General features: G+C 51.4%; 1 protein-coding gene across 1 annotated transcript in view; it reads right to left on the bottom strand.

Moving 5' to 3' along the window:
• The window catches only part of LOC137591706 (unconventional myosin-VIIb-like), a 22,727-nt gene that overhangs the window by 868 nt on the left and 11,859 nt on the right, over positions 1-10,000 (bottom strand). Inside the window, exons 25-48 of the mRNA XM_068309826.1 lie at positions 8,193-8,261; positions 7,991-8,115; positions 7,746-7,872; positions 7,543-7,662; positions 7,291-7,464; positions 6,992-7,219; positions 6,553-6,720; positions 6,366-6,483; positions 6,159-6,285; positions 5,841-6,007; positions 5,593-5,771; positions 5,138-5,247; positions 4,916-5,061; positions 4,676-4,829; positions 4,435-4,590; positions 3,848-3,953; positions 3,266-3,379; positions 2,857-2,944; positions 2,673-2,779; positions 2,384-2,569; positions 2,196-2,312; positions 2,036-2,119; positions 1,846-1,965; positions 1-1,769 (exon numbers count right to left, since the gene is read on the bottom strand). The exon at positions 1-1,769 is cut by the window's left edge and continues 868 nt beyond it. Coding sequence (XP_068165927.1) covers positions 1,650-1,769; positions 1,846-1,965; positions 2,036-2,119; positions 2,196-2,312; positions 2,384-2,569; positions 2,673-2,779; positions 2,857-2,944; positions 3,266-3,379; positions 3,848-3,953; positions 4,435-4,590; positions 4,676-4,829; positions 4,916-5,061; positions 5,138-5,247; positions 5,593-5,771; positions 5,841-6,007; positions 6,159-6,285; positions 6,366-6,483; positions 6,553-6,720; positions 6,992-7,219; positions 7,291-7,464; positions 7,543-7,662; positions 7,746-7,872; positions 7,991-8,115; positions 8,193-8,261 — 3,210 coding nt within the window. The 3' untranslated portion in view covers positions 1-1,649. The remainder of the gene's footprint in view (positions 1,770-1,845; positions 1,966-2,035; positions 2,120-2,195; positions 2,313-2,383; positions 2,570-2,672; positions 2,780-2,856; positions 2,945-3,265; positions 3,380-3,847; positions 3,954-4,434; positions 4,591-4,675; positions 4,830-4,915; positions 5,062-5,137; positions 5,248-5,592; positions 5,772-5,840; positions 6,008-6,158; positions 6,286-6,365; positions 6,484-6,552; positions 6,721-6,991; positions 7,220-7,290; positions 7,465-7,542; positions 7,663-7,745; positions 7,873-7,990; positions 8,116-8,192; positions 8,262-10,000) is intronic.

The raw sequence follows: 10,000 nt of genomic DNA, 5'->3' as shown, positions 1-10,000 counted from the left end.
TTTGTCTCCAGCGATACTAACAGACAGGCTGAAGATGGCTGTGATACCAACACATCTTTAAGAAGGTTTCCTGATGCTCACCCAACACGCTCACGTAAAATGTTAGTAGTGGAGCACCTGGCTCTGGAGATCCAGGAGGGGGCCCCTCAGGCTCCTGGAGGACCTGGCTCTGGAGATCCAGGAGGGGGCCCCTTAGGCTCCTGGAGGACCAGGCTCTTCATGTGTGAGATTTGATGTTCATGCTGACTCTAATCAGCGTGCTGCATGTAGTCAAACGACTCAATCAGGCCACACACGTCCGTTCTCTAAAGCGTTGATGTCACCAGGCTTGAAGCGTCATGTTTCAGAGGAAGCGAACATGAGAGCATTGAGACGTGGGAAACATTCAATCCAGGCAGAAACATATTAAAGATATCAGTCGTCTGCTTCAGGAGAACCAATAACCCCCAGACCATCAGCGTGATGAAGGTCACGTTGATGAAGGTCGAGAGAGGGATTGCCATGATGACCATCAATAAAAGACAATACAAGTAGTCCTCAACATATGAACGCCCAACTTTGTCCTCAATGTACGAACGCCCGACTTACGACCACATGTAGATACAAACGCGCTCCGCCATAGCCAATTACTGCAGGTCCCTTCTCTGCCACGACCTCCGTCGAGCAGCACCGCTGTGTACGCGCGTTTCCAACACCCACCCCCATTTTGTTGTACGTGTGAGCATCTCAGAGCACCAGGTTTCGTACCCCTTTGATATTTTGCTGTTTATCGTGGTTTATAAGGCTACGCGAGTCGTATTAGCAAAAAGCATAAGGCAAGCGATGACGGGTGAGAAACGCGACAAACGACACTATGGTGCTACAGCGTTTTATTCCGTTTGCGTTGTTCTGATGTCCTGTAATTGTTTCTGCTCAGTCTTAGAGTTTAGAACTTTAGTGTTTAGAACTTTAGTGTTTAGAACTTTAGTGTTTAGAACTTTAGTGTTTAGAACTTTAGTGTTTAGAACTTCAGTGTTTAGAACTTTAGTGTTTAGAACTTTAGTGTTTAGAACTTAATGTTTAGAACTTCAGTCTTTAGGTATTTAGTGTTAGTGTTTAGATCTTGTGTTTAGAACTTCAGTGTTTAGAACTTTAGTGTTTAGAACATTAGTTTGTAAAACTTTAGTGTTTAGAGCAGTCCTGACATTTAAATGAGCTCAGGGTACAGACTGCCAGCTCTTTGTACCAGTTGATCTTTGGTGGACTTTCGCTGCGGACATTTATCAGTGTTTTCTTTCTTTTTTGAACCCATCCCATGATGCTTTGCTCAGAGTGACACTGTGTTCACTCTGACATACCATAACTTTGTTGCATCGCAAGCTGCTGCCATCTGTCCGTCTGATTCTCCATCCTCTGTTCTGTCACTGGATCAGTCGTCATGACGATAAATGTTGTGATTAGAAGCCTGATATTCACTGATGAACTCTGCCAACCATCCTCTTACAAACAGCCGTGCGGAACCAGTTGTGTTCATAGGTTGAGGATTACCCGCATGAAGTTTCAATTCAAACGTCCTGTCAGACAGACGGACAGATGTGATCCGTATTAAGGTGCAAACTAGAATACAAATATTTACCGCAAAGTTATCAATCAAAAGTGCGCAAAAGTGCTCAGTTGAGTCCTTTGGTGGTGTCAGCCTGGGGGAACAGGTGGTTTCTGGGCCGGAAGGCCTGCCTCTGCTCCTCGTACATGCTGATGTACGACCTGAGGAGGTCCTCCATCGTTCCGGCCTGGAAGAAGACGAGACTTCACACACACTGCTCTTCAAGGGCAAAGGTAGGAAGAGAACACAAGACAGAAAGTCACCTGTGAGGTCTCACAGACGAAGCCAACGCCCCTCAGCAGGGTGCCTATGGTCATGTGGAAGTGGCTGCCTTTGCTGTGGTAGTCCATGATGCGGCTAAAGGGGTGCATGATCAGCATCTCCTGAAAGGTTTCCAGAGCATCAGAGCCACATTCATCTCAATGCACATCATGAAGGACTCTGCTGCACAACCTTTGTGGACGGGTCTATGAAGGTCACGCCTTGCTTGCTGATGGCAATCACGATGCACGAGGGGTAGCTGGACTCACACGTTTGCTGCAAAGTCAAAAGGAAATGAAATCCCACCAAGACAACAGAGTCAAGGTTCCACCACGTCCGCCTGAAGACTCACCTTAACGTCAAAGAAGGAGCAGCCGAAGGTCAACCACCTGGAGACGGCTCTCAGGAAGGCGATTTTGGCTTCCTGCACTGTGATGCCGCTCTGCTTGTTGTAGGAGGAAATGATGTGCTGCAAAGAGAAGAACACTCATGAGTCCTTAGGATGGACAGATGCATCATCAATGTGGGCATCACCTTTACCTTCTTCCAGTCTTCAGGGGACATGATTCGTATCTGGTCAGCAGGAACCAACTCCTTCAGCATCCTGGGGATCATGACGAACTGCGACCTGTCCGAATCCACTTTGACACGGAAGAGCAGGCCTCCCAGGTTGACCATGTCCTCTCTGGTGCAGTCATGGCGCCCCCGGAGGTACTTGGGCAGCTCCTGATCAGAGACAACCCAGAGGTCACGGGTTACGACCCAGAGGTCACAGGTTACGACGATTCAGCGCCTTGAAAAAGCCCGAGGAGGATGTTTGGTTGGGTACCTGTGGGAAATGGAAGGTGAGGTCTGCAACCAGGTCCTTGCCTGGACTGACGTTGAACCACAGCTTCCTCTTGAACATCACGAGGTAGAGCACGCTGGCCTGACTGCCTGAAGAACAAGACCTGAACTCTGAATACGGAAAAGAGCTGACATGAAATTAGCCAGGTGTCAGAATGATGCTTTACTTTCTTTCCCTCTTTTTCCCTTCTTGGACGCATCCCCAGCCTGTCGGAGGCTGTCAAAGAAATACTGCTGCTCCTCCAAGCTGCAGACCTGAGACGTAGAAACAGCATCAACACGTTTGAGGAGTGTCATCAATGCAGCTCCAGGACATTCCTGGCCTCCAGACGAGCTGCAATCCGAAGCTGACTCATCATTTATTTAAGCTGAAGTCTTTACTGGAACATCGGAGGCGGGGGCACACGCTAGTGTGCACGTGTCGCTAGGAAGTATGCAATTCACTTCACATCCAATCAGTGTGCCCTGTCTGTAGAACCGCCTCGTCCAGCCTTCTGTCACATGACAACGATTCTGGGGACTGAAACACGTGAACCAACAAACACCCGCCCCTGGTTAGACCTGACCCAGCCTGACCTTGGAGGGGGTCTTCAGGTACAGGCCGTAGCCGTCGGCAGAGCTCAGCTGGAGGTGGAGGCAGATGCTGGAGCACAAGTCCCTGATGGTGGTGGTCGACGTCACCTCAAATATCTACACACAACAAGAAGTCAAGCAGGACTGAATGCAGACAATCGCTATTGGCTTAGAAGGACGTCTGTCCTGTCAACACGTGGCATCGACACGCTAGAGGGAGGTGTGAAGGAAACACACAAACACACGTCAGTCTTTACCTCCTGCTACTGTTCCTGTTAGCCCCCACCACACAGACGGGTCACCTTAAGAATCACACTGAGTGAGTGTGTGTGTGTGTGTGTGTGTGTGTGTGTGTGTGTGTGTGTGTGTGTGTGTGTGTGTGTGTGTGTGTGTGTGTGTGTGTGTGTGTGTGTGTGTGTGTGTGTGTGTGTCTGTAGGTGTAAGGAGGTGGGGGAACGCTGAAGATGCTGTTCCTGGATTGTGTGTGTGTGTGTGTGTGTGTGTGTGTGTGTGTGTGTGTGTGTGTGTGTGTGTGTGTGTGTGTGTGTGTGTGTGTGTGTGTGTGTGTGTGTGCGTGTGTCTTACCTCGTCCGTGTCATTTGGGAAGTGGACTTTATGGAAGATCTGGGTGCTGTTCTGCTGGATGGCGTCAACTTCTACCTGGTGGGGGGGGGACTTCCTGGGCTCCTTACTGGGGGTTCAAAGACAGGTAAATACCCATCATGCATCATGACAACAGTTCCTAACCCAAACCCTGACCCTAACCCTTATTAACCCTAACCCCTGACCCTAACTGTAACCCCTGACCCTAACCGTTATTTACCCTAACCCCTGACCCTAACCCTTATTAACCCTAACCCCTGACCCTAACCCTAACCTCTGACCCTAAACCTAACCCTGACCCTAACCTTATTAACCCTAACCCCTAACCCTGACCCCTGACCCTAACCTTATTAACCCTAACCCCTGACCCTAACCCTTATTAACCCTAACCCCTGACCCTGACCCTAAACCTAACCCTGACCCTAACCTTATTAACCCTAACCCCTAACTCTGACCCCTGACCCTAACCCTCATTAACCCTAACCCCCGACCCAGACCCCTACTAGCCCTAACCCAGTAGAACACTCTTGACTCTTGTGCTCAGACGGGTTTGACCCTGGGTCTCCCACCTGCTCATCCCCTGCAGCCGCTGCAGGCAGCCGGGGGCCAGCTGATCTCGGGGCCGCGACTCCAGGAAGCGCTTGGTGTGTTTCACCAGACTGGGACTGGGGGGGAACAAGCCTGAACACAACCACATCAGCTGCCAGCCGCGTTCCATACTCAGCCTGAGAGCAGGAGAGGGGCATGTGACGGGACGCCCTGGCCTTGTTGTCATGGAAACGCTTTAACGACCAGAGGGGCGGGGCCAACCTGTTGCTGTTCAGGGTCATCTGTCTCATAATCTGGCAGTAGATCTCATCCTGCAGGGCCTCGTGCTGAGTCGCCGGACCAAAGATCTGGTCGGTCAGCTCCAGGGGGCTGCGCACATGTTTGAGGGGGTAGTCGCCCATGTACTTCAGGATGGGTGGGAACCGGGTTAAGGAAGAATCTGCACACGTCACCAGCGGGTGGGGTCCGCCGGTGCCACTCTGGAGTCTAATGGAAGGATATCGGTGAAGGCGCTGCAGGACAGGTTGCTGAGGTGGGGGCTGCTGGTCAGGGTCCTCATCAGCGGCTGCTTCAGAGGTTCTCTGGAACAAACCCACAGCTTCTCCGCCTTCGACGCGCCTTGTCGACCCAAATGCTTCGCTGCAGGCCTGCGACGGGGGGGGGGGCACCATCTGCATCAACACCCTTCAGAACTCCAACAGGAGCTGAACCCAAAGTTCTTACCTGAAGTTCTCCAGGGCAAACTCCTTCAGGGAGACGGGGGCCACCGTTTCTTCTTTCTGTGGGGCGGTCAGTGTGACAGGAGCTTTCTTCTGGCCTGGACTGAGAAGGTCCTGATGGGATAGACGGTTCATCACTTACACCACAGGGGGGCGCTAACACCACCCATCAGACTGAACCCACAGACTGGTTAACTGCCTGCCTAATCCACAACAATGCTGTAATCCGGTGCGCCCCCACACCATGTGTGCCACTTTTCCACAAAAACTGTCACGTAGTTTATGAGTAGAAGATCCTTTAATTGGCTATTCTTCTGACATGCCCCGCCCACTCTCCGACTGTCATCAGCGGTTAAATAGAAGACTGACTTCTACTGCAGACTACTGTACTTACCTCTTTGTGCAGGAACGGCCCCACCCACCCATCATCATACCTCCCCCTAAGAGCCCCCGCCCTACCAGCATGTCTTCAGATGGCCTGCTGAGCGTGGGCAGGAACTGGACCAGGTCCTTGTGGACCACGCCGCTGTTGCCGGTCCTCTGGTTGGTGGCATGGAGCCACTCGCTGGGGGGGTCGTGCCCCACCTTCTCCAGCAGCAGCAGGTCTCCTCGCTTGCAAACCAGGAACGTGGGGTCATCTGCAGGGGGGACATGGAGGTTTGGGTGTGGGGTGATCACCGGATGCTGCGCCGGCTGGGGGCTCTGACCTGGGCTGCTGGTGTCCTGCTGAGCCAGCAGGTAGAGCGACCGCTGCCTCAGCCCCCCCAGGTGAAGCTCTATCAACGCCACCATGTCCTCGGCCTCCTCACACTTCAGCTCAAACGATCCTCTGACTGTCGTCAGACTCACAGACGGAGCTCTGAGGGGGGGCTGGCTGGACGGGGCACAGAAACACTCCATTGGCACCAAAACCACCTCCATTACTGATACATAGGTATCTGACTATCTGTCCGTCCGTCCGTCCATCTGTCCAGCCATCCATCCATTAATCTATTAGCAGAACAACAAGAGGTCAAAGGTCATACTGTAAGATCTGTGCGTCCTTGATCTCCAAGTACAGAAGCTCCAGGAGCTTCTTGTCCCTCCCGTCCATGAAGAGGACTCCGCTCCAATTCACCGCCACCACAAACCGGCTTTTGGGCAGAGGGGGTCCTGAGTAGAGACAGGCGGTGGTGGAGAACCGGGTTCAAAGCGGCGTTGAGCTGATGTCACGTCGATGGGAGTCGACTCACCTGATATCATGATGACCTCATAGAACTTAGAGAAGTAGAGGGGCCATTTGTGCCGAGCGCTGTCCACCAGCTCTGCTTTCACGCTCTCTGGTCTCTGGTCTCCTCTGGCGTCAGGACCCTGATTGACCAAGAGACACAATGACCTTTGACCTTCACCACCCAGCAGCTTCTGCTGTGGAGTTTGTACCTGGAGGAGCGCTGAGCTGACGAGCTGAACCCACTTGGACATGGACTTGCTCTCGATCAGAGGGATGCTGATGCAGTCATCTACCGCCTTCTGGACGTGTTCCACACTGTGGGCGGAGCCAAACTGGATGTAGTAGTGCTTAGCTGCCAGATGGACGTACTCGTCCTCCTGAGAGACGGGTCATGGGTTCTGTTAGGCTCTGAGGAGCTGATGGTGATCAGCTTCATGCTAACACTTAGAACAGCGTGACTAATCAACCTCCAGTCACTAAACGACTGGACCTACAGTGTCTGGCCACTGGGGGGCAGCGCAGACGAGCTGTAGCATGATAATAAGACATTTTGTGTCCAATGTTAACATTCATTCCGCTTCTCTAGATCCCCCTCCGGTATCCTGCTGCTGGACTGTCTAGTAACTGTCCTGCCAGGGGACACCTCACCTTCTCACAGGCGTACTCGCCAAACTTGATGCCCTTGATGACCTGTCTGTAGATGAGGTCTGTGCTGACGGGGTCGGTGGAGCAGTCGTGCCAGGGCCTGAACAGCTCCTTGCGGATGGAGAGGCTCCAGGGGGCGTCCTTCTCCGCTTTGCCCTGCCTCCTCATCTCCTGCTCGCACTGAGACACGGCGTCCAACACGTGCTTCCCCCCGCTGCCCAGGGACCACATCTGGAACCACAGCAGGAGGTCCAGGTCCTGTTCGATGCCCAGCGACAGACGGGTCCACGGAGCGCACTCACCTTGTCGTACAGGCTGATGTACAGAGAGAAGCCACATGTGTCTCGAAGCGCGATCTCGTCAGCCAACACCCGGCAGACTTCACCTGAGGTGGAGGCGGAGTCTAGATGTAGCTCCATGGAGCGGCCGTCCGTCAGCGTCACAGACACGTCGATGGGATTCCTGGTCCTTGCCGCCTGTGGGAGCGAGACAGACTCAAGTACAGAGCAGCTGCTTCAGATCCAAACCCCAGACCTTGAGGTCGGTGACTCCACCTGCAGCTCCACCCAACATGGTAGCTCCTTCCGTTCCCCGTTGGTCCTTATGCGACGCAGGCGCTCCGCACAATAGGCTCCATAGCCGTCTGGCCCTCTGAGGACAAAACTCTCCAAGTACTGCAGAGTTTAACAGGAAGTGGTAGAATGACACGACACACAACTAGAAATGTCCCATTGCTGAGGAGCTGCTACAGCCTGACCTTCAGGAAGACATCTGTCGGGGGGAAGACCCCCAGACAGACAGACAGGAGGGTCCAGCCCTGCATCCGGCTCCTACTGCTCTGATTGTTGGACAGCTGTTTGCAGATCTGACAGTAGACCTCGTCCCTGCATAGGTTGATGAAGGAAGGGTTAGGGGTTAGGGGTTAGGGTTTAGGGTTAGTGGTTAGGGTTAGTGGTTAGGGATTCGGGTTAATGACATCAAAGCTGAGGGAACAGTTCCCACCTGATGTCCCGTCTTGATAGAGCATTTCCAGCAATGATGTGGAGCTTCTCCAGGGATGAAAGCGGCCGGTCCAGCATGGGACCCTCTCCGATCAGAAGGTCCTCGTCCTCTGTCAGGTTCTCTGGCTGGAAAGACAACAACATGAAGACCAGCTGAAGCACCGCACACAGACACACCCACAACACGTCGACGGTCAGCTGACCTCCTCAGGAATGGCAGAAGCCCGTCTGTTTCCACCTCCGGGCTTTTTCTTGTTCTTCCTCAGGATTTTCTGTGGAGGAAATACAGGATGAGAAGGAAGGATAAAGAACATTTCGCCTCTGCTGTCGACTCTCATTGATTAAACTAGAGGCCTGTCTTTCTGCTGTGAATAGTTGGATGTCCAGTAATTTCTTGCTCCTAAACCCAGACAAAACTGAGATGTTAATCATTGGCCCTGCACGACATAGAAACCAATTTCAACACCTAACAATATCTGTAGATAACTGTTTTATAACCCATAGTTCAACAGTCAAGAACCTTGGAGTAACGTTAGATTCAACTCTTGCCTTTGACAAGCATATTAAAGAGGTGACAAAGATCGCCTTCTTTCATCTACGTAATATTTCCAAAATTAGGTCCTCTCTAGCCATGGCTGATGCAGAAATTTTGATTCATGCCTTTGTGTCCTCTAGACTTGACTATTGTAATGTTCTGTTATCAGGGTTGCCTCGGTCTAGAACTAGGGGCCTTCAGATGGTTCAGAACACAGCAGCAAGAATATTAACTAAAACTAGGAAATTTGACCATATCGCCCCAGTTTTGGCTGCATTACACTGGCTCCCGATTCATGTTAGATCCGATTTTAAGGTACTCTTATTAACATACAAAAGCCTTAATGGGCTTGCTCCAACCTATCTGTCTGATCTTGTTAAACCTTACACGCCGACTAGGGCTCTCCGCTCTCAGAATACTGGTCTCTTGTGTGTTCCTAGATTTAAAAAGAAGTCAGCTGGCCAGAGGGCCTTCTCCTATCGTGCCCCTTTCTTGTGGAATAACCTCCCTATAAATATTAGACAGTCTGAATCTGTAAATGTCTTTAAATCTAGACTCAAAACATATCTGTTCGACCTAACATATAAGTAATATCGGGGATGGCGGTCTCAATGTTTAGGTTTAGCCTAGTCCTGCCGACGAGTCATAGGATTTCTTAGTTAGGCCCCTGCCTCCCATTAATTCTCTGCTATTCTGGTCCCTCTAGCACCACTCTCGCCCCTGCTATCTCTGCTATCTCTGTTTCTCTTCCTTCTTCTGCTGTTCTCTCTCACAGGCCTTTGTGTGGTGGATCATCGGCAATCGGCTACCTCTGTCTGCTTCCATGGCTGGCGATAGCACAAGCTGTACAGTGGTCCTGTTTCACCATCCACTAGGGGAGTGCTGGTTCTGCCTCATTTGGTTCTGCTGTGGTTTTGGGGTTTTGCCAGAGTAACCTTGACTTTAACTTTTTTGAGCTGAATGACTTAGACACTGTCTGGTCTGTCCTCAGAGTGGTGGATCCTCTGATCGGTGACCTCTGTGTGCTTCATCGGCTGGTGGTGACTCGCTCTACTGGATGGATCGGCATGCCTTTGTTATACATTTATTGTTACTGTTATTGTTACTGTTATTATTATTGTGTTGTTAATCTGTACATGCGGTATCTATTGCTTCGTCTGTCCACTCCTGGAAGAGGGGTCCCTCCTCTGCAGTCTTCCTGAGGTTTCTCCCATCCATTTTTTCCCCTGTTAAAAGGGTTTTGGGGGGAGTTGTTCCTTATCCGATGCGAGGGTCGCACTGCTTGCAGTGCACAAAGGTCAGAGGGATATCGTCCATGTGCAGATTGTAAAGCCCTTTGAGACATTGTTTGTGAATCTGGGCTATATAAAAATAAATAAACTTGAAACTTGAAACTCTCAACAGGTTCTAGTGGTTCTAGTTATGACATGGTTCTAACCAGGAACACAGGAGTCAGACGTTCAGAGACGTCACTGC

The sequence above is a fragment of the Antennarius striatus genome, unplaced genomic scaffold (assembly GCF_040054535.1).
Source record: "Antennarius striatus isolate MH-2024 unplaced genomic scaffold, ASM4005453v1 scaffold_25, whole genome shotgun sequence".
NCBI lineage: Eukaryota > Metazoa > Chordata > Actinopteri > Lophiiformes > Antennariidae > Antennarius > Antennarius striatus.
This window is presented reverse-complemented; position numbering and strand designations above follow the sequence as displayed.